Source organism: Nansenia antarctica (assembly GCF_963989245.1).
Source record: "Nansenia antarctica genome assembly, chromosome: 2".
In the NCBI taxonomy this organism is placed as follows: domain Eukaryota; kingdom Metazoa; phylum Chordata; class Actinopteri; order Argentiniformes; family Microstomatidae; genus Nansenia; species Nansenia antarctica.
The window spans coordinates 70,576,571-70,600,570 of record NC_137675.1 but is presented as its reverse complement, the minus strand read 5'-3'; the positions used below and the strand labels follow the sequence as shown (position 1 = coordinate 70,600,570).

The window sequence follows — 24,000 nt, the reverse complement described above, 5'->3', positions numbered from 1 at the left end:
CCATACCAATTGAGCCTATTTTCTTAATTTTTTCAGAACCAGGTCAAAATACCCCCCCCCCCCTTCCCTCCACCAAGTTTGTATTGATTTAGAAGCTACATTTTCCTATCATTTGTAGTCACCAGGGTACGTTCCAGTAAACAGTGTTGAGGAATTAGGACAGTGTGTGTGTGTGTGTGTGTGTGTGTGTGTGTGTGTGTGTGTGTGCGTGTGTGACACTGTCCAATAACAAATTTGACTTTGACTTTTACTGCAGCCCAGAGAGCAGCAGGCCTCACACTCATGCGGGCATCCAGGGGGGGGGGGGGAGTCACACCGTGGACAGACAGAAGTCACAGCTTATTACAGATAACCTGATTGGATGTGACTGGGGTGAGCTGATTTCAAAATGGCCCTGTACTTATTAAATGCTCTTATTCTCTCTATAAGAGAGAATAAGAGCATTTATTTTGTATGAATCATTCACAGTTGTGATTGATGCTTTAAATAACTCCTTGAATCTCTTCTTTTATGCGGAGACAGATGAGCTAGGTGGTAGGGTTGTCCCTGGTCCAGCATCAGTGTCGATCAGAGGCAGGTGTTAGGTGTTACAGGCCCGTGATTAACCTAAGTTTGTTTAACACACCTCTCTGCTAATTAAAGTGAACACTGCCCCTGCCCCAGGCCCTGTCTCCCCCAGGCCCGTCACTATGGGCGGGCCTCAGGGGGCCAGGCCCCCCCACAGACGTGCTGGTGCCCCCCCAACTGGCAGCCAGATATAAAAAAATAAATAAAATAAAAATAATATTAATCATATTTTATGTTAAATGAAGACATTAAAATTGAGAAACAATAGTGTGTTTTTCATTTTGTTGGACGGGATTCTAGTGACAACCAATCATTTGAAAGTTGAAAGTTGAAAGTTGCACGTTACGCACGCTGCTGCTCTCGCCATTTCAGTTGTGTGAGGCGAGCACTGAGCAGTTGAGTGAAATCTGCGCTTTTTGATGGATAAAGCTTTTTGAATAAAGATGGATATAAGAAAGTGGATTACCGGTAAATCCTCGAAAGGTGCAGCTGCACCCAACCCCGATGGACATATGTAGCACCAGCATTAGCGACTGTGGGCAGCCTGACACTAGCACCCCGACGGCTACCACTAGTGAGGTAAGTCCTACTAGCCCAACTGTTAGGGCTAGGGCTACTACTAGCCTTGCTAGCCCCCCGATGAAAGTTTTGTTACTTTTCGAGCCACCAAACAGACTGCTACAAAGCGAGAACATGGACCTGTTCACTGCGGTTACTCTTGTGAACAGTGCATCTGAATGCATAAAATCACTGCGCACAGAGGATGAGTTTACTGCGCTCTGGGACCTCTGCTCTCCTCCAGCCTCAGCCACTGACGAGGCTGGTCCCAGCTGTCCAACTAAGAGAAGACGCACAATTAACAAGAGCTTTGGTGCATTTGTAGTTGAAGGAACGGTTGGACAGTCACAGAGGGACACTGGCGAAAAGACAGAGTTCCTGGGAGTGTTTTACAGTGTTATTGATGCTGTGCAAGGAGAGATGGATGCGCGTTTTGGAGAGCGCAGCTGCAAGCTCATTGGTGCGCTGGCTGCTTTAAACCCAGAGGCCGAGGATTTCATGGATCCATCGAAGGTCACTCCTCTCCTAAGATTAGCTCGAACTGAAGTGGTTGAATCTGAATATGCTGTGGCTCGTGGTGGGTTCCTGGTAAAGAAGATGGAGGACACCTCGTTTCCCCCCAAAGATGGACAATGGACAATAGCCAATATTCTCAGTATACATTCCATGACTCAGCACTCCAGGCCATGCCAACTGTCATCCAAGCTTATACACTCGCCCTAACTTTGGGAGCGTCTACCGCGACTTGTGAAAACTCTTTTTCAACACTTAAAAATGTTTTCTCTGAGCATCGACGCAGCATGTTGCACAAGCGCAAGGCTCAACTGATTCAGCTTGCCTTCGAAAAGGACCTCACCCACAAGTTCAAGGATGAGTGGAAGGACTTACTGATGAGGAGATTCAGCACTGAAAAACGCCGCCTCCTTCTTTTCTGAGCCGGGTGTGTGTGTGTGTGTGTGTGTGTGTGTGTGTGTGTGTGTGTGTGTGTGTGTGTGTGTGTGTGTGTGTGTGTGTGTGTCCGTGTGAGCACACGCCGTGGTGATGTTTTGCTAGTTGTATTCTCGACAGCTTTTTCAACTGGAGAGATGAGCTGTTTGCACGGTTATGCTATATTTAATGTGCTTTGTGTATAACGTGTTCAATGATGAGGATCTGGCTGATCCTATTTGCTGTAGATGGGTGGTTTTAATGTGATGATCACACGATCGGTCGGTCATACTGTATCCCTTTTGGAAGTGCACTGATTGCGTGCCAGTCTCCTATTTTTTGTTACGTAGGCTATCCCTGGCATTTATTTAATTCTTGTTCTTGTAAGTGTGCCGGGTTGGTGCCAATTATTGACCTGTGCGCATTGTAATGCACAACTTGGCCTCTCCACGCTATAAAGTAACTTGCATTCAAATAATTTTAGCTTAGGCCTACTCGGGTCGACAAGGCCTTGTAATAAACCAGCTTCGCCTGTGTTTATTGTTATGTTATTTGCTGCATTCTGATAATTTTAGGTCTAGTCTTCATCGGTAGGCTACGTGTCCAATTTAGCCTCTGCAACCTACTATGCATGTCAGTGTTGCATGACGAATACCATAGCATATCGGATTATATAAAATAGTTAATAATAATTGTGCCCCCCCATGCAGTTCATTGGCCCACCCTAAGACTGGGCCCTGGTGACGGGTCTGGTCTCCCCCCCACACGCTGAGCTGTATTAATGAAACATGAGTTTCAGCCTGCACAGCCTGCTTCTCTACCCTCTGTCACACACACACACCCACACACACACACACACACACACACACACACACACACACACACACACACACACACACACACAATCAACCAGGCATCGACATAGTTCATAAAATAGAGAGTCTGCATCAGTTACAAACACTGGCTGAGTGAACAACACACATGACTTCTCTCTATCATAACTGACCTTCTCTCAGCACCATGCATAGAATCTCTATATTCTTGGCTATCAATCTGTCTCTCTTCTCCTCAAACACGAAATTCCTTCTCTCTACACCTCTCTCTCTCTCTGTTGGGCACGATCCATTAAAATCTCTCTCTTCTGTTTCCACAAACTTACACAGACACACACACACAATCTCGTCTTGCTCCTGAAGGACCCTCTCTTTCAAACTCCATTGCACTCTGCTACCTCCCACGTTCAGAGATTTGCTTTAACTAACCCCACCTGACTCTCCTTTTTCTCCCTCTTTCTCACCTCAGCATGGCACAGAGACAGAATACTAAACAGATTTGATGTCACTGTGTAATTGTTCCTGTTTTCTGAGGATGAAATGCATAATAAATGGATACACTGGCTGTCTTGCCTGTCTGACTCTTTCTCAAAGTGTCATTATTGAGACCCACTTTACCTGACTCCTGCCACCTGTCTCCTTTCTCCTCTCTCCTATCTCCTCTCTCCTGTCTCCTATCTCCTGTCTCCTGTCTCCTCTCTCCTGGTTCCTCTCTCCTCTTCTGTCTCCTCTCTCCTGTCTCCTGTCTCTTCTCTCCTGTCTCCTGTCTCCTCTCTCCTCTCTCCTCTCTCCTCTCTCCTCTCTCCTCTCTCCTCTCTCCTGTCACCTCTCTCCTCTCTCCTCTCTCCTCTCTCCTCTCTCCTCTCTCCTCTCTCCTCTCTCCTCTCTCCTGTCTCCTCTCTCTTGTCACCTCTCTTCTCTCCTGTCTCCTGTCTCCTCTCTCCTCTCCTCTCCACTCCTGTCAGACAAACACTCCTGAGGCTCACCTCCACAAGCCGACCCACAGGAGATCCAGTAACATCTATTACTAAATGTACCGGAGGAAGAAGTTGGAATGGTTGTTGTGGAGGTATTTCAAGGAATACAACACTGGAAAATGTTATCAATAGTTTGAATCATCAAGCAAGAAATTAATATTCCTTGTTTGCTTTGGAGAGATTGTCAAACAAAGTGGCTGTCACATTTGAATGTCTCTCCTGCAACGGTTTTCTAATTAGTTGGCAGTTTGGACTGAAATAGACTGACATAATTTGTCAGTTGCCGGGATTTGATTTCCTGTGCAGCGCAACCCAGAGATAGAGAAGGAAACGGTGATTGTACGTCCAAAATATTTGTTGCAAATTAAACTCTGGATGTCAATAACATCAAATGTAATCAACCCAAAATTGTTACCACTTCTAATCAGAACACATCAGTCACACGTCAGTCATGGAGCAGTACACATATCACTGGCAGTAAAGTAAATCAGATCAAATCTAACATAAATACATTTGATTCTCTGCATCATAAATTATCATAAATCACGTCAATATCTCATTTTTACATTCATGACTATATTATGCAAATCCCTAGGTAGAGAGTATTATATGGTTTCCCTCAACGACCTACGGCATCAATCCACTTTCAATTTGAGCAGTCTCAACTCATTGCTATTCAATGATTCACACTTTGATCTGTTGTACCTGTGACACCCTAGTGTCTTTACCATGCTGCGACTGCAAGTGTTGCAGCAGACAATTCACTGCACAATAAAAACATTTACAAGTGCACCCTCATTCTCCTTCTTAGCTGGTTGATCCTCCTTGTGAGAGAAAAAAATATAGTGTATACATCAAGTTGGAAGGGAGGGCTGACAGGGAAACAATGAGATGTATGGTGACCTTTTCATGTATTCATAAAACATTTGTACATAGTATTTCATTGGGGGGGGTAAGGAAAGTTAAACAAGAGCTGTGGGCAGTGGTGGAAAACAAGTACTGTAGATGCAGACAGAGGGAGAACTGTGAGGATAACCTACACTGGCAGATAAATAATGGGTAGAGAGAGAGAGAACGGAGAACGGAGAATGGACAATGGAGAACAGAGGTCGAAGAGAGGGAGAGATAAATATCACAAAGATCAGCAAAGAGGTAGTGAAAGAGGGGCCCAACAAAGGGCAAGGTAATGTAAAGATGTAATGTGATATGATGTGATGGGACGTGATGTGATGAGAGAAAAGGGTTCCATTCCATTAGCTATGACCTTGTGAGAGAAAGTGTGTGTGTGTGTGTGTGTGTATATGTATGTTCTTCTGTATCACAACAGCGATACAGAACAACAACAACAACAACAACAACAACAACCTCCTGCAAAGCTGTAGAGTGAGGTTCCACGTGGCAGATGAACTATAACACCTAGAAAACAACAGAAAAAACAAAACATCAGAACAGAGAGGAAGCCAAGGGGAACTCAACACGAGGAGGGGAGAAGAAGCACACACTTCAATCAATAAATCAATTGAGACCCAGCAGGTTAGAGGAGGGCATGTTTTCCCAATTCACTGTTCACCAGGGGAACATTGCTTCCAAACTCATCACCTCTTTACCCCATTTCTGGTCCTGGTCAACTACTGTGCCTGCTGCAGTTTCCTAGGGAACTGGGCCCTCCTGCTTGGATATCTAATCATAAGCCAATGTCACAAACAGGAATTAAGTGAGATTTATATTAATATGCCAACACAAATAGCCTGTGACTCTGCCTCCCTTTTTCTATCACTGTCTTCTCCTATCTGACGTCTCCCTCTGTTCATCACGATGTCTTATAGCTAAAGGACATTATATACAGTTAGGTCCGGAAATATTTGGACAGTGACCCAATTTCCATAATTTTGGCTCTGTACGCCACCCCAATGGATTTGAAATGAAACAATCGAGATGCAATTGAAGTGCAGACCTTCAGCTTTAATTCAAGGGGTTGAACAAAAATATTGTATATAACGTTTAGGAATTGCAACCATTTTTATGCACTATTTTCAGGGGCTAAAATGTAATTGGATAAATTAACATAATCCTAAACAAAATGTTCCGTTTTACTGTACTGTCGAGAATCCTTTGCAGGCAATGACTGCCTGACGTCTGGAACCCATGGACATCACCAAATGCTGGGTTTCCTCCTTTGTGATGCTTTGCCAGGCCTTTACTGCAGCTTCTTCAGTTGTTGTTTGTTTGTGGGTCTTTCTGTCTTTAGTTTTGTCTTCAGCAAGTGAAATGCATGCTCGATCGTGTTGAGATGAGGTGATTGATTCAGGCATTGCAGAATATTCCACTTCTTTGCCTCCTGGGTTGCTTACGCACAGTACTCAAGTTATATGGGGACAATTTTAGCATCCCTGACTTCAGTGACTTCAGTGTCAGTGACTTCAGTGTGAGTGATTTGGTAAAAATGTCATTGCATGTTTTTTACACAAGGGTACACATTTGCACCCTCGCCCACAGTATTTTACTCAATATGCGCAAAACTAAATGTTGAAATAGCAGTAATACCACGTTCATTGATAAAATTACAGAAGGGATGGAAAGGGGGGATGGCAGTTTTAGAAGGGGGATGATTTTGACCGTTTTTATTTCAGGGGGGATGCCATCCCCCCTCATCCCCCCTCAACTCGAGTGCTGCTTACGCAGTATGTTTTGGGTCATTGTCGATCTGTATTGTGAAGCGCCATCCACTCAACTTTGCTGAATTTGGCTGAATCTGAGCAGACAATATATCCCTAAACACTTCAGAATTCATCCATCTGCTTCTGTCTTATCATCAATAAACACTAGTGAACCAGTGCCATTGGAAGCCATGCATGCCCATGCCATCACATTGCATCCAATTTGGATGTGAATGCCCTTACCCTAAGGCTAAGCGTCTGCACTTTAAGCCCATAACTGTAACTTGAATATGTTTTGGTAAACAGCTAAAATAACAAAAATGCTGTCAGTGTCCGAATATATATGGACCTAACTGTATGCTGGCCAATGAAACGGCATGGAATGAGAGAAAAATCCACTTTATCATCTTAAATGTTATTGCTTAAAACCACTAGTGCAATACACCACTAGAATAGCAAAAACAACATGTATCAATTTCTCCAATCAATCCTGGTCAATAAGGTTAGTGGGTTGGACTGGGGGGTATTTCATCAATGTTGCTAACTAAATCAGCGCTTAATTGAAAAAAAGAAAGGAAAATTAGAGCGCATAAGGGTGATCTTTGCAGCAACGGAACAACCCCTGGCTGATTGAGCTTTATGAAGGAAAGAAATTGCTGACAGATTAAATGCGAACGTTATACTACCCTACTTATTGTTTTATTTTCATTTTCTAATAAATGAACATTCACTACTGTGGCTATATTATCAGCAGGCTAGAATATCAGATGGCCAGGATGGTAGAGTGGTCTAAGGTTGCGTTCAGGTTGCAGTCCCCTCCTGAGGTGTGGATTTGAATCCTGATTCTGACACACCTTTTTACTGCATTTCGTTGTCTGGTACTTGTCCTCTGCAATAACAATAAAGTTTAATTTAATCTTATCTAAAAATGGATGTTTAAAATGATGGTGTAGGGCAGGCTAACTTATGAGAACTGACATAACTACAATGCATTGACTGTTGATTAGCCTAACTGGGTGAGGCTTCAAACGCCTTTCTGACCTAGTAACCTACCGGTACTAGCAATCATTAATAGCATTGTAACTGCCAATGGCCCCTGATTTTGGCATAAATTACTCTTTCTCATGATTACTGATGTCACAGGGTCTTAGCCCCAATCCAATCCCTTAATGCTGAGTGCCATGCAGGGAGGCATCAGGTACCATTTCTCTAGTCTTTTCGTATGAGTCGGCCATCTATGAGTCTTTGGTATGACTTGGGTATTAATACGTTCTTTGGAACTTAAGTCAAATGTAAATTCATGCTTTGTCATATTTTGCACAATTCATGCTGTCACATTAGGTCGGACCTAATGTTTCTGAAAAGATACTTGACGGAACTGTCTTTCGGGATTTTGTTTCTGCCTGTTGGACATTTTTGAAAACCACATCTAACTTAATCTTGACAGTTAACCTGGTATGTACCAGGTTAGTTCTGAGGTATAAATTGCCATGGTTACTAAAAACAGCGATTCCTTTAAGCCACATTCAGGGAACGGAACTCTCACTGAAATGAGCAAGACTTATCAAAATAAGACTGGATTTTCCTTTAGCAACGTTGATGGAATACCCCCCTGGTGATCAGAAGGTCTTGAGTTCAAATCCCACCTGGGAACACCACCCCTTGAGTAAGGCACTTAGGGCTAAGATATTCCAGGGAGACTGTCCCTGTAATCTCTAATTGTAAGTTGCTTTGGATAAAAGTGTCATTTTAAACATGCTAAATGTTTAAAATGTAAGCCTACAGTTCCATTAAAGTATAAAGGACCAAGCAACTATAATTATGTAAAGCGGGGAAAGAGTGTGAGAAAAACGTTTTCCTCTAAACCTGGCACCTTGCCTTGATGCAATTATACTGACGCTTAGTTCCAAGTGAAGACAGTTGTGCTGCTTCTTGTAAGAGCTGCGGCTGTGTACAGTATATTCTAAAACAGGGCCAGTGACAGAGGACAGAGAGAGAGAAGAGAGAAGAGAGGGAGAAAGGGGGAGGAGAGAGGTTTTGGGTCATCTATTCTGGAAAAACGAGGGCTAAATCAGGGTTTGGAGGCCTGACGGCTAACCTACTTCACTTCATCCCCCACCTACCACAGGATCCTCTGAATTAATACTCAGTTCAACCACAGCTGTTGTTCTCCTCTAATTGTCCTCCTTCCTAAACCTCTGTGTTGATGGGATATAGGACACATTCATTCAACTGCTGTTGGTGTACCGTAGTGTAGTACTGTATGCTGTAGTAGTCACACCAACCCAGGGCAGAGGTGGGCCACCACAGTGTCCGAGAACACAACACAGACAAGCTGTTTGGTACAGATGATCCCCCTCCGGGGGATTTGTTTAAAGTATTCTGTAGCGTCCAGCCTACTCACTTACTCCACTCTAATTCTATTACAGCTCTCGGGTCAGTCGTCGTGGCACCAGGGAACTTCATTCATCAGTTCATTAATGACTCCATTCACAATCTATTCACTCAGGGATAATCACCTCCATCCAGAATATACACTCGCACATCCACTCTGTACTGTAAGATCAGCATCCAGGGGACATTTTCCTGCAGGATTCATACTGTAAGTTAACTTTAGAAACTGACCCCAGATAAACTGAGAACCCGGTGAAACAGGACATCTATACAAGGCCTGCGTATGTTGACAAGACAAAAACACCTGTGTATAGTTGACCACAAACTAAGAAGCAAGTCCTTCCACGCACTAATGTGTTTTAATCAACGCACGTCTCCAAAACAGGGGAATATTCAGGATTGGCTGTGAATTTCCATGTCTAGGGGCTCTTCACTCCTCTTAACCACCAGTTAATCATTAACTGTTAATGCAATTAATGTATTGACAAAACTACAATGGCAGACTCACTGACCCTATCAACCATTTTGGCTTGTGTGTGTTGGAGCATTTACTTTTACAAAATGACAAAGACACAGTCAAAGAAACTGTACATGTAGAATGAGCCTCTGCCTGACTCTCACCATCCCATCACAACTGCATTGCTTCCTTCCTTTCTTGCTTGCATGTTATTTCAAAGGTCACGATTGGATGTAATGAGTGTGGCATTTCAGCCTCATCCGAGGGGAGAGGGTGCAGAGTTGTGAAAGAGCATATGTGATTCTGCTCCAAGTTGTGGCTCTTGTCAGCGCTACAAAGCCAAGCGTGTCACACTTCACACAAGGCCTATGCCTTGAGGGAGCGGCTGTACCCAGAGTGATGTTAGTGGAAAACAGCTAAAGCCCCAGATCAACAGAGAACAGCAACAACATTTCACACCTGACAAGGAACACCAGTAGTTAAAGGTAGATTCTTATTTTCTTTAAAAAAAAATATAATCTGTGATCAGCAATTAAAGCTGAGGAAAAAGGATAGGCCTAATCAAATAAAACAACGGAGCGTGCTTGTGTTAACAGAGACAAGGCCCTCCGTCCAGACAATCCTCTGAATTTCGACCATACATTCTCAGAATCAAGGCAATCATGAGTTAGTGCCTGAACACTGGTTAATTGTATTTCAATGATGCTTTTGACTTGTGAGCACAATGATGATGTTCCTGTGAGGCTAAAATCTGCAGTAAATTAAACATTGCAAAAGACACGTCTGTGTGGAGTGTAAGCCATACATATGACATGACAGGTTTATCTTGAGGATTTAGAAATGTGACGGCCTGAGGCTACAGACTCTGGAGAATGAGCACAACAGCCGCAGCAGGAAAACACACATCAAAACTAACCCACACCAATAGAGCTCAGACTGACAGGGGGGGCTTAACACAGGCTTTGACCAATCAGACTGTGTCCAGTCCCATTTAAGGGCAGACAACAGACAACAAAAGACAAAAACTAGACAAAACTCAAACAGAAAGATAATCCTGTCCAAAAGTGAGGACTCCATTCATGCATAATATGCTTTTCCTCCTAAAGGGAATGTTTGTGTCTGTGGTGTAAGGTGACATGTCAGTCTTTGGATGCTGATCGCATTCACTGAAACTATTGATTGTAATGGCGCAAACATTTTGTGAACCTAGTTTACAAAGGAATAGGGACCGGGATCTTTCTTACATCAGCAGTGTAGAGAAGGTATAACTACTCACAATCAATGTACCAACTGATAAGAGCCTTGTTGAATGGAATGCCTAGCCATTACACGCCAAGAGACAAGAGACAAGTTCAGCAACTCAATTCAAGCAGCACAACTAGAAATCATTTTGCACTGACAGCCTCACAAGCCACCACCTCCTGCTACCAGGGCCCTGCTCTTCCAATCTTCAAAGGCCCGTGCTCCCCAACATCCCTGTTGCCCAGTGCTTTTGTTCATGTGCTTTTGTTTAATGTGCCTTTAATGTCAACAGCAACAGCCAAATTGGAACCCAATTATATGGCAAACATTAGGGCAGAGACATGCTACAGCACATCAAACCAAAAATTGCAACACCGCAATTCAATGAAGAATAAAACAATGGGGAAGAAATGTAATGCACTATTACACACTGTCTTGTACTACACTAGGCAGTCAACATAGTGTTCCCATGAGTCACAATCTTCAGTCCAGATACTAAGGCATATTCACATATTCTATTAATATTGAGCAATGAAACATAAGGAAAGTTGGGTGGTGAAAGAAACTGGACCCATTTCAAAACATGCCTTCAAGTGGAATTTCTAAGCATCATTAAACAGGCAACATAACCTCTCCCATTAATCAATGCAGGCAGGGCTAAACCTGTGTTTACATTAGACTAATTTGGAGTTATTGATCCTTACAGCTTCAAATAGATTAGAAACCACAGGTGGCACAACACCTGTTTCTCTCCTCCAGAATCAGACAAATCATGAGTTGCCTTTAAACTATTTTTTTATTGGGTCAGCAATATTCATACATCGATACATGCATCGAACAGAATAACTCAAATCTTTCTTTATACAGGAACATAATAGGACCCAATACACAACTGTCTGTACCATAAACAATGATAATCTAAACATTCCAAATCTCAAAAGATTAAGATAAATACAATTTAACGAAAGTAGGCAATGGTACTTTAACATTATAGTAAGCCAAACAGGTTTATCCTTTGATTTGACCTTTAACCCTTGAGTGGGGTGACCTCAGGCTGAGGCTGCACAGGGCGAGGGGGCTTGATGCTAAAGAGGTCACGTAGGTTGACTTCGGGGTCAACGAAGTGCGGGATTTTCCGCTCATTGAAGAGGCCAGAGAGGTTGGCCTCCACCTTGGCCCGTCTGGAGATACGCATACGCAGGGTGAAGAGCCGCTTTAGGTCTTCCTCCACCAGGGGGAGCTGGTGGTGTCCTTCCAGACGCTTCTGCCAGTGCTTTCGGGACCGCTGGCGCCGCCCCTGCACAACAAAAAACCAAGACTCAGGTAAGTCAGCAGCTAAAGAGTATCAGGACACAGAACGATCTGCATTGTAAGGTCCATACTATCTTCCATCAGTAGGGGGCGCTATTAAAACTGAAATGTCTACGACATTGTGTTAAATAAAAGACAGAGCAAATTCCCAAAGCAATACAACATTCACTTAAATCTGCCAGACACATCTAAGAGGCAGCTGCCAACAGGTTCAAAGCACAGTTCAAGGCACAAAACAAAAAAGCACCCCAAACACAAGCCTCACTGTTTGCTCAAGCTCACATCATTTTCACCATGGGGGGGGAGACAGACAAAATAGCATGCTTACCTTGACGCCGGAGTCTGGGTCATGATGTACCAGGTGCCTGTTCAGACTCTCCTGAGGATTGGAACAGAGGCATCATGACATGTCAAACATAACCAGTTCTTTGCTACAGCCAGTACATCAAACTAAAAATTGCAACATCGCAATTCAATGAACAATAAAACAATGGGGAAGAAATGTAATGCACTATTACACACTGTCTTGTACTACACTAGGCAGTCAACATAGTGTTCCCATGAGTCACAATCTTCAGAAAATGATGGGCCTGAATTTCTTACCCTCGAAAACAACTGAATGATGATTTGTGTATGAAGATGTCAAGGCTACAACCTCACATGCGTCAGCAGCATGACTACCGCCACGACTCCTCCAGATGCTTACACAGTGGAATGCCAACATTTAGTCAGTGAATCATCCCCATGGCCAAAACAGTGTAATGTCGACGTGCGACGACCAAGAAATTGTAACATACTGTGGCCTACTTGTGCTGAAAACATCAAAAGAGCAACCCAATGCTGCACATACAGTAGGCTACGGCTCCAATCAGCAATGGATGTACTGCGACAAGTGTGTGGAGGAATGGCGGCATATTGCTGAAATGTTGTCAAGCTGTAGGCACGCAATCTTGATGCACGTCCGCTATTGAAACTGAACTGATGCCATATGCCAGGGGTCACCAATTACATTTGTCCTAGGGCCAGAACTTTTCTAAGCATAAACTGTGGGGGCTAGACTTAAAAAAAAAAAAACTCCTCAAAGTTTGGAAAAATAAAGAGTTTATATATATTTGTTTTATTCTATTTTGCCATAATTAGCATATTCTTTAATATTTTCACATTCTTACTAAATTAATGATAATGTTTATTAGGCGACATCAGTGTGAACAGACTCCTAACACATATACTGCAGCCAGCAACCAGGGGGCAATCAAGATGTTTTGGATCAAGATATTTTGGCTTCACTTTAGCAGAGCTGCCATTTTGTTCATCAAAATAATAATTTACCATTTAGCAGACACTTTTAATCCCAAACAATTAACAATTAGAGATTACAGGGTCACTCCCTTGAGTAATTTAGGGCTAAATGCCTTACTCAAGGGCACACTAGCGGTTGCACTTGTTTCAGGCAAGAGTCAGTCCAAGTTACTATCCACTAGATCAGATCACCACTATCAATCATGCAAAATGTCACTCAAAGAACATGAAGCTTAAAACTGCCGCTTTGATGAATGAACTGACAAGTACACGTTAATCTTGCCAACTTTCAGTAATGCTAAACCTGTATGCCTCTTCTGCAATGAAACGGTAGCTGTTGCAAAAGAATTACAATCTTCCCCGTCACAATTACACAAGGCATGCAGCTTTCTAAGAGTTATACCCTGACCAGTCAGAGGCCTGTCGCAGAAGAATTGCGAGCTCGAAAGCTGGATATGGACATGCCAGTGGAATTATTAACTGAACGAGAGGGCATTCAGTGCACAACCAGCGAAGCAAGGTTGCAGCTTTGTGAATGAAGTAGGTAGCTCCTCCTGCATCAGGTTGTGTAGGCTACTCGCCAATGAGGTGACAGATGGACATGACATCTTTAGAACCTGTGGGTCGCTAGAAATTCTAAATACCGGAACGCTCATTTTCTGAATTCATTAATTATAAAATAAATAAAATATTCTGCGGGCCGGATGGGAAGCTTTGGCAGGCCAGATGTGGCCCGCGGGCCGCCTATTGGTGATCCATCCCATACGCCCTGCTAACTGTGCGTGAGGGGGGATGTTTACCAGCTAAATGGGGGTGAGGGGGGATCTTTACCAGCCACATGAGTGACTTACAATGTCGTGGGTAATCATTGGGATTGTGTACTGTACATACCCGCATAGCAAAGGTCCGTGGGCAGTCAGGGAAGGAGCAGGAGAAGTTAAGGAGCTGCAGGTGAGTCTTGCGGATGTGGTGCTGCAGGTTGAAGGTGGTGGAGAAGTAGGCCAGGCAGCCAGTGCTGGGGCACAGCAGAACCGGCTTCTTTAGGGCATGGGTGCGCTTGTGCCGGCGCAGAGAGTCCACCTTCTTGAAGACCTTCTGGCACACCTTACAGGTGAATGTGGCTGAGGAACAGGAGACAGCAGGAGAGGGTCACTACCTTCCACAGCCATGATGTCAAACCGGATCCATAGCAGTCAAGCTCAGTTGGGTGAATCTCAATGAAAGTGAAAAGCCAATCATCTATTGGCTAAGGGTTATCAATAGAACAAAGTCATCAGTAAATCATATGGATTTCCAAATAAAAACACAGTACATGTAAACAAGACAGGAAGACAATTTGTTTTAACACCCTACATTTGTGAATGTGAAACCACACTGACATCCTGACAGCCTTCCCCTGGGAGAGGACACTTGGCCCCAATATGTGGTAAAGTAATGTGTACTTGTGAAACAGTGTCATCTTGTCACTTTCTGCAACAGCTCCAGTTAGGCAAGGCTGGTGGGTTCTGGTCCTGTTTAGAGTGCACCCTGGCTGGAGGGGGGGGGCTTACCTGGGTGTTTAATCATGTGCTTCTGCAGTTTCCCCCAGGTGAGCACAAACACCTGGCAGTCGGTCTGTGGGCAGCGGTAGCCTGCAGGGAGAGGTAAAGGAAATGGGGGTGTAAAAAGGTACTGCAAAAGGCCCCTTCAAAAAGTGACAAATACCGAAACTGCCTTTTCCAGATACACAATTCCACTTTGCAGCCAATCTTGGAAAACATTATATAGATTCAAGACAGTACAATGCATTGAACTGCAGTAGCGGAGTTAATGACAAGTGGGCAGAAAATCCTGGAGCAAATGGACAAACCTGCATGAGTCTTCACATGGGCCCTGCGAGCTACATGGGTGTCAAACGCAACATTGCAGCCATCCTTAGAACATCTGAATAGAACACCAGATACAGACAAACAGGAAAATAATCACTACATGTGATTGGCTATACCTGCCTCCCCATCTACCAACAGCAGGCCACATGCAATCATTTCATGGTAAATTATGTCTCACTTAACTAAGGTTGCTTAAGTATATTCCATGCTATTTACCTGATTAACCATGCCCATGTAATTTATCTATTGGACAGGATAAGTGTACAATGGGGTATTAATACTATGCATTATGCCTCATCCTAGTACAGTGTCACAATGTCTTCAGTCCATTAAACTCAGACTGAGGGGCGCAGACTCACTTGAAACTTGCTGTTCCGCCTCCATGCCCGTTCAAGTGTAACTTATATGCCCTCCGTTTCTTGAACGTCAACGAGCAGTTCGCGAAATTGCACTATAAAGAAAATGAAACTATTACACTTTACCAGCCAAAATAACAGGAGCTCTCTGAAATGGTAACTAGAGGATGTTGCAGACGGCCACTCCAGTTGGCTGTGTGGTTGCTTGCCGCCATCTAGCGGACAAACCTTAAAGTACTTGTTTTTTTCTCCATGGGCGTAACGCACGTGTCTCTTCAAATTGTCATGGTTGAAGAAACTCTTGGCGCAACTCACGAAAGTACACCTATATGTAGAAAACAGTCTTAGTTCATGTGCGTCTCAAAAATATGTTGGATAATTTTAACATTAATTTTACCAGAATTGCTTCACTCCGCTGTGCACCAGGGTGTGACGGTTCAGGTGAGATGTTCGTGTGAAACAACGACCACAACCTGCCACTCCACATTGGAGAGGTCGCTGAAAGACACGCATTAAGATGTTATGATAACACATGTAAGATTTTAAATTGTCTACGCATAAGGGGAACGATTTACCGAAGGCTTTGTGGCCAGTCACAATTACTGTAGAGCATAACCACACACAATTCAATTTCACTCCGTGTGTTGCTGAAAGAGCAATATCTACCGCTTTTTTGTTGTTATAACTATTTCTTTTTTCACATGTTCGAAATAAAGCTTTCATTCATTCATATCTACCGCTCCCGTGTGCACGGTGTCGTGGTCTTTCAAACGCCTCTCCCGCGAGAACGTCGCGCCACAATCAGCATGGGTGCAGTTGAAGAGTTGCAATCGTGGAACAGCGTCCAGTTTCCCGTAGTTTACCTCGTTTACCTCGTTCATCGTCTCCATCAAATACTCTTGTAGAACACTGTGTTAACCCAAAAGAAACTGCACTGCCTCCGCGCTATTCATATATATAGGTCACTCGGGTTAATTGAGTCGAGTGTCACCTGTGCGTAATCATCACTCTGATTTGCTCTCAGTGCCTGGCCCTGGACTGAATGTAATTGCCTGCGCTTGGCCACTTTGACCAAAATACCTTTGTATTGCCACACTATCGTTTACTTCGTATGTCGAGCAGCAGCCTGCTGCACAAACTCTGCTTATAACATGTATGTGGACGAAGAATATCCTCCTCTATACAGTTTATGGACAGATAGGACTGTAGAGGATTATCTGGCTAGGTGTGATGGGAACATATAAAAAGCTGAAAACTGAATGAAACTGTGATGCAACTATTCCTACAGCAGAGGGTAGTATGTCTCTAAACCGTTAGTCATCAGTAGTAGTAGTAGTAGTAGTAGTAGTAGTAGTAGTAGTAGTAGTAGTAGTAGTAGTAGTAGTAGTAGTAGTAGGAAGGAGAGAGAGAGAGGTCCCATTGTTTTGTCAGAGTTTAAATCCTTTCAGCATGCCACCCCTGGTCAATGTGATCACTTGTTACCCTTTGCACATACTGTATTATTGCACATTGCACATACCTCTTTGATATAGCCTGTTTTATACATCTGTACATACCTTAACTGTACATAGCTCATAACTATACCTCTAAACTACTGTACATGCCATACTGTAACTATCACTATCACTGTCATGTTTTTATATCATGTTTTTTATATCATGTTCTTATATCACTATTGCACTTCAGGTTAGATGCTAAACTGCATTTCATTGTCTGGTACTTGTACTCTGCAATGACAATAAAGTTGAATCTAATCTAATCTAATATGAAGATACTCTCCCCCCCCAAAAAAATCATCCTTGAAGTGTGGGTTTCCCTACACTTACTGTCAGCAGCTCTCTGGTCTGGGAGTCCTCCGCTTTTCTGACTGCTGAGTGCTAACATTTCACCTCCCTCTTAGCATTGGTAGACAAAGTGAAGCAGAAATTCACTTAAATAGATAGATCACAGATTATAGGACTCCTGCTCCTTCACATTCTCTATTGGCTGAGTGGACTGACTTTGTGGAGAGGGGTCACACATCTGCCACACTATTGGCTGTGAAAGCTACCTGGCTGAGAACAACTGGACCTGTTGCTTATAACACCTTGGTGTTTTTTTCAGTAGGAGATCTCAGTACAGTGAGGAGTGGTTACGCTACTTGACTGTTGTTAAATAGTTCATAAACTGTATCAGTGGTGTGCAATCACGTAGATGTATCAGTGCTGAACTGAAGCAACTTGATCAATCCTCTCTTTCGGCAACGAGCACTGACTTGTAATTATATCCTGTATTGAGATGATCTCATTAGAACAGCTAGTAATAATGTCTGTGTGTTAATTTGTTGATAGTGGATCGAGACAGGAACAGGTGCCCATAGGTGTTGGGAGTTCCTCATATGAGGAACTAGGGTTCACTAAGGGTAACTGAAGTTAAAAACCTTGTTTTTGTGTTTCCTTGGTCATCACTGGAGCGGACATTGGGTGATGGTACATATACAGTAAGTGGCTTTGATCTCTCAAGTTTATTTTGCTCAAGGAAGAACCATTCCCCCTTGCCCTGTCCCACTGTCTCTGACTTCCAGAAGAGGAGTGGGCCCTCATAGTGGGGGATGAAATATTCAGTGAGGACTGTAGAATGCACAATGTGCCTCCATTAGTGGGATATGCTGTAGCTGGACTGCATCCAGTTCACAGTTCAGACTAGTATTAATGGCTCCAAGGAAATGTAAGCCCCTCAAGCCACCGATTAGCCTACATAACTCTTTGAGACATATTGCAATTCTTGGTCTTGGCATGTAACTGGATTACGGAGTACGGTGCGGCTTGCTTACCTAATATGAGAGTAAATAGACATTCAGTAGATACCAGTTAGGCATGAAGATGTGATATCCAGTGTATATCAGATCTCCGCAGTCATGCATTTGTGAATTAAACTACTGCGACGGTTGCCATTCATACGCGCGTATGAAAAGTGAATGAACTCAATCGTTTTACCTTTTCTAGCCCACCTCACTCAGGTGGTCGCATTCTCGCGCCTTCTCTCTTGTGCAGGGAACTGCATGGCAACGGGATGGGGAGGATGCTTGGAGATAGAATGAGGGAGGGAGGGAGGGTACCATTGGTCCCACGTGTCCTCATCACCGCAGACCCAACGCAATTCCGTTCATTTTCTATCCACCGTTTCCACATACCGCAGATTCGCATACACACATACATGCACTGACACAGACACACACACACACACACACACACACACACACACACACACACACGCACACACACACACACACACACACACACACACACACACACGCGCGCAAACTCCTGTAGGAATCATGCCTATATGTGCACACCAGACTCCCCATTTGACTTATTCTGCATATTGTAGCCTAGGCTAATTGAGCAATTCGATTATTGATTGACTCCACGGTAGGGCATTTGTCTTCTAATTGGGCAATACCCATTACATTACCGGTGATATTGGTAAGACTTTAGGTTCGAGCTGATTGGGGGAGATGAGAGAGAGGACGATCATCAGATGTCAAACAGATTCAGTTGGTGTTTTCTTTCGCCGTGATCTCCTGAGAATCGGTTTTTGTTTTAATCTGCGTTTTTGACATTTTAACGCACTCGATGTTAATCCGAGGGAATATGTGAACATCATGCTGGTGGTGTGGTGCTTGGTCTTTGCTGCAGTGGGCGAGAGGCTTGCCGTGTCAGGTAAGAGGAGGATGAGGAGGATGGTGGAGAGGGGGAAGGCACCCTTTTCATTTCCAACTTTCACCCCCACCGTAGACGTGAGAATTTGTGCACCTGCAATCACTTTTTCTCCTGTAGTACGCCTAGCCTACAGTTATATTGTGATGGTAGCTCGCAGCTGGGGATAGTTGTCTTGGTGCCAAGTCCGTAGTGTTTCATTCCCTTTACTGTCAGTAGCCTACAACTGATGCGCCAGATTTGCTGCATCAACACATTTTCACCGCAGCGCCGATCGCCCTATCCAGGGCTCGCGCACAGAGCGTTATGCCTGCTGTGGTGCCATACTGCCATTATGTCAACAAGCATTTTAGAAAATAATGTTAATAATGTAAGTAAGTGTCACAGTCGATGTGCGATTTATGCTCAGATCGGCAGACCGACTCAAACCCCTCCGTATATACCTGGTGTCCCGCGTTGCAGGTGTGGACAGATCTTTGGCGCGGGATGCGAATGGATGGGAATGGTTCGCTCCGGTGGCGCGGGGAGACAGCAGCGAGACTGCGGCCGAAGTCACCTATCCAAAGCGGGTGGTGCGGCAGATCAAGTCGGAGGAAGAAATGGCCCACGGCTATTTGGATACCAGGGTGAAGAATGACCCTGGAGGCAGTGGAATGTCGCTGTCGGTAAGTCCAAGAGCGAGAACAACCCTTGGACACAGCCAGCCAGCCATGTGTATAATGACAACACAGTGTTGAGAATCAGATAATTGTTTTGTGACAAATTAAACATTTTCTTTTGCATCACCTGACGCACTCCATGTATGAAACATATGGCTCCAATAGTCATGTCGCCAGTCGCCACCCTTGCTTGAGTGCCATATTTATTTAGGTATAGCCCACTTGAATAAAACCCTTGTCCAGACAATCTGCAAGCTGCAAATCCACATTGCCTTATAATCTCTTATCGACAAATTGGCTGTTCTTAAGGCCCTTCAGATGCTCACTGACACTCTCAGAGAGCTTTCACTCAGTTCAGACAGTTAGATAGATTCTCATAGAACAGATTCTGATGGGTGTGACCTGCTGCCCCAAGACTGACTGGCCCTCTCCTACTAGGCACCTTTGCCAGTTGCTCTAGTCTAGAGCAATGCGGTTCTCAGTGCTGCTCCTAGTAGCTACAACCTCCTGCTCCTTTTAGAGTAGATCCAGTTCCTGTTCAGAGACCATTTTAAAATCCCACCGAATCACTACCAACATCAGAGGAGGACTCCACAGCTCCGGACTGTGACAGGAATGGACAGTGTAATACCACTACTACTACTATAGTCATGTGAAAAAATTAGGACACCCCATGAAATATTTTGTTATTTTTAAAGAAATATGGACATGATCTTCTTTCAAATAATATCTATAGGTAAAGGAGATGTAATTGAACCAAAAACAATGAAAATGTAACTCTGTTATCGTTTATTTAACAAAGAATTTACAAAGATGTCAAAGGAAAAAGTTAGGACACCCTATGCCCTAATAGCTGGTATTGCCCCCTTTGGCTGAACTATCCTCAATTAGACATTTCCTATAAATGTCTACCAGTCTTCATCAACATCAACTGGGAGAACGTATTCCCCACTCCTCCATGCAGAATTCTTCCAGCTGTGTGATGTTTGAGGGGTGTCTTGCGTGCACAGCCTGTTTCAAATCACCCCACAGAGGCTTTGACTTCACCATTCCAGAACTCCATTTCTTTCTTTTACCCATTCCTTGGTGGATTTACTGGAATGTTTTTGTCTTTGTCATGTTGAATAGTCCACATCCGCTTCAGCTTAAATTCTTGGACAGGTGATCTCACATTTTCCTCAAGCACCGTCTAATAATCTAGGATATATTAATAAAGGATTCATAGTGGATTCTATGCTGGTGAGCTGACCAGGCCCAGCTGCAGCAAAGCAGTTCCAAACCATGACATTATTCACCCCCATGCTTCACAGTTGGTATGAGGTTCAAATGCTGTCTTTGGTTTGCGCCAAACATGTCTTCTGTTACTGTGCAAAATAATTCAACTTTGGATTCATCTGTCTATCAAAGCACATTGTTCCTGAAGTCTTGGTGTTTGTCTAGGTTTTCTATGGCAAACTTTAGTCTTTTTTACAGCATGGGTTTCCTCCTTGCACACATCCCATGAAAATCTAATTTGTGCAGTATCTTTCTGATGGTAGATGCATGTACTTTGACATAAACTGTGGCAAGAGCTAACTATAGATGCTGTGATGACATTATAGGATTGTTGTAGACTTCTTTAAGCATCTTATGGTCTGCTCTTGGGCTGAACTTGCTAGTCATGTCTGACCTGGCCATGTTGGAAGTCGTTTTAAATGTTCAATTCAATTAAATGGCTGACTCATATGCATCTACAACCTTCTTTCTGTAGGCCTCAGAGAGCTCTTTTGATCTCGCCATGGTGATACCACTCACTTCAACAAATAAGAGCAAACCAAACCAGCTATATTACCTCCATCTCTCAATATTGTTAAAATGAGCATCAAATGTCTGTATGTTTAAATATGTTGAAAACGTTTTTCATGGTTTTCCTAGCTTTTTCACTTGACTTTATGTAGCCTAATAGTGTGGTGGTGGTGTGGTTGTTGGCGTTGTTTAAACCATGATCATTTCAGTGTAAGCATTAGATTAGAGAATATCTGGGACTTGAAACCAATACCTTCTGACCTGCTTTCCACATCAACTAAGCCTCCCTGCCTGCTGCTACCAGATGTACAATTACACCAGACTGAGCTGAAACAGAAGCCTTTGTGTGAGGTTTAGCTGCCTTGATTTCAAGTGAAGTGAACTTCCTCAATGAAATATTCAGGTATCACATCCGATTATCCCATTGCTGTGTAGAGCTCCCGACTCCTTCATTATTCAATGGTGTGTTAAAGTATGTCCCCATCAATATTTAAACTGGCCTGTGTGAGAAGTAATGCATGGGCCAAGAAGACTCCTGTGCACAATCTTCCCATTCTCTCTGTATATTCTGTGATGGGGGGATGCAGGGAGGGATGACTTGGTTTGAGAGAGTCATGCCTCTTGTCTGAAAAGACATTTTGCTCTCATTACACTGTTCGGCTAAACCTACAGAGCGATATCATTGAAATATTTAAAGGGTTGTTAAGTGGAGCGAGGTTGTACAAAAGCACTCATTGACAACTTTCAAGAGGAACTTTGGTTGTTTTATTTTGGAATGGTATAATTTGTGTGGGGTCGTGTGTTGTTCTCTCTGATGTAATTAGTGTGCCACTTGTTACCTTTTCTTTTGTTTTTTTTGTTTTTTTAACTCTTTTTTTTAGTGCTGTAATGATTTCAGCGTTTTTATGTTATGTGTAATTTCCTAACAGAACATATAGCCATTTAGAACATTAATAGACAATTCTGAAAGACAAGTTTAGTGACTGATAATTAGAAATGACTAATATACAGTATATTGAACATTTGGTCATTCTTAATCATATCTGTAAATGTATGTTCATCTGCAGTTGCTTTCCTCATGAATGAACTGGAGTTGAAGTGTCAAGCTCGCTTAAGTGTTACAGTGGCAAAGGTGTTTATATCCCTGATGATATCTGAAGGGATGTTGTGAGCCACTGATGTGATTCAGGGCAGAAACATAGTCATGTCATTATTTACAGTAACTTCAGTCGACTGATCCACATGACACCTCATTCTTATCAGTACTTGAGTCAGCCTGGAGAAATTCCTCCTCCTTTTTCCGTCTGAAGTTGAGTTGTGTGTTGTCATTGGAGGGAATGATTCCAGTCTTGTCTCACTGAAAGGCCAGTGATTCAGTGCACCCTGTTCCCGGCAGACTGAATAACTGTGCTTGATCGCTGGCACTGTTTGTGCTTTTGCAGACACAGTGTGTTTGTCTGCAGTAAATCTCTCCCAGCCTGTAAAGCTACTCCTTGCTGTCCTTTCACAGTAGCCTACAATAACCTCTCCATTTATTAGCACCTGTCCATGGGGGACATTGGCTTGACAGCGGTTAATGTAGATGGATTTTGAGCTCCTTCTCCTTCCTCCACCTCTGCTGTCAACCCTCTCTATATCCGTCTCTGCTAGTAAACTCTGGAATTAATCCAGTGAAGCCAAAGCAATTGGCTCTTTGTCAAGCTGATTCTTTAAGCTGACAAAGCACTTTTGGCACACATGACATATTGAATGACCAGGAATGCATTTATGTTTTTTGTTTGTTATACAGTATATACTTGTGAAATAATGAAACCGTTGAGTCAGCAAAGCGGTTGGATTGCTAGGAGAGTGGTATACATTGAAATGAGTCTAGCTTGAATGGTTTCTCTCACTTCCACAAACTCTTATTTCATCTCTCTCTCTCTCTCTCTCTCTCCCTCCTTTCAGCCGGTCCACTTAGCCCAGAGTTGTTTTCAGGTGGAAGCCTTTGGACAATCCTTCACCCTGGACCTGGAGCTAAACCAGTTAGTAGATCTTCCATACTATTCCCATCAGCTTCATTCATCATTATCTTTCATTTATCTATCATTTAAATTAATATGTTTGTTCTAGTCATTTCCGTCAATCTGTATTTCTTAATTACCATAACTGCTTCCATTAGCAGATCCACTTTGCTCTTCTATTATGCCACATGACCTCGTGTGTTTTGGCATTACCCACACACACACGCACGCACACACACACACACACACACACACACACACACACACACACACACACATACACACACACACACAGTGAGTGGGGCACAGTCAATACACACACACACACACACGCACACACACACACACACACACACACACACACACACACACACACACAGACAGTGAGTGGAGCACAGTCAATACACAC

The 24,000-nt window shown here is 43.4% G+C and overlaps 2 protein-coding genes across 2 annotated transcripts in view; one reads left to right on the top strand and one right to left on the bottom strand.

Annotated features, from left to right (window-relative positions):
* Positions 1–11,639: 11,639 nt before the first annotated feature.
* On the bottom strand, positions 11,640–16,327 carry 42sp43 (P43 5S RNA-binding protein; the record flags this gene model as incomplete). The annotated part of the gene is made up of 9 exons (XM_080523351.1): positions 11,640–11,909; positions 12,252–12,302; positions 14,114–14,343; positions 14,773–14,853; positions 15,072–15,145; positions 15,450–15,541; positions 15,675–15,771; positions 15,844–15,944; positions 16,184–16,327. 9 exons carry the CDS (start codon positions 16,325–16,327, stop codon positions 11,640–11,642), a joined length of 1,140 nt encoding a protein of 379 aa, XP_080379477.1.
* A 2,762-nt stretch (positions 16,328–19,089) lies between these two features.
* LOC308149592 (disintegrin and metalloproteinase domain-containing protein 11-like) overlaps positions 19,090–24,000 on the top strand; it is a gene marked incomplete at both ends in the record, with an annotated part of 40,415 nt that continues 35,504 nt past the window's right edge. Inside the window, 3 exons of the mRNA XM_080522457.1 lie at positions 19,090–19,147; positions 19,607–19,809; positions 23,536–23,612. Of these exons, the coding sequence (XP_080378583.1) occupies positions 19,090–19,147; positions 19,607–19,809; positions 23,536–23,612 (338 nt within the window). The remainder of the gene's footprint in view (positions 19,148–19,606; positions 19,810–23,535; positions 23,613–24,000) is intronic.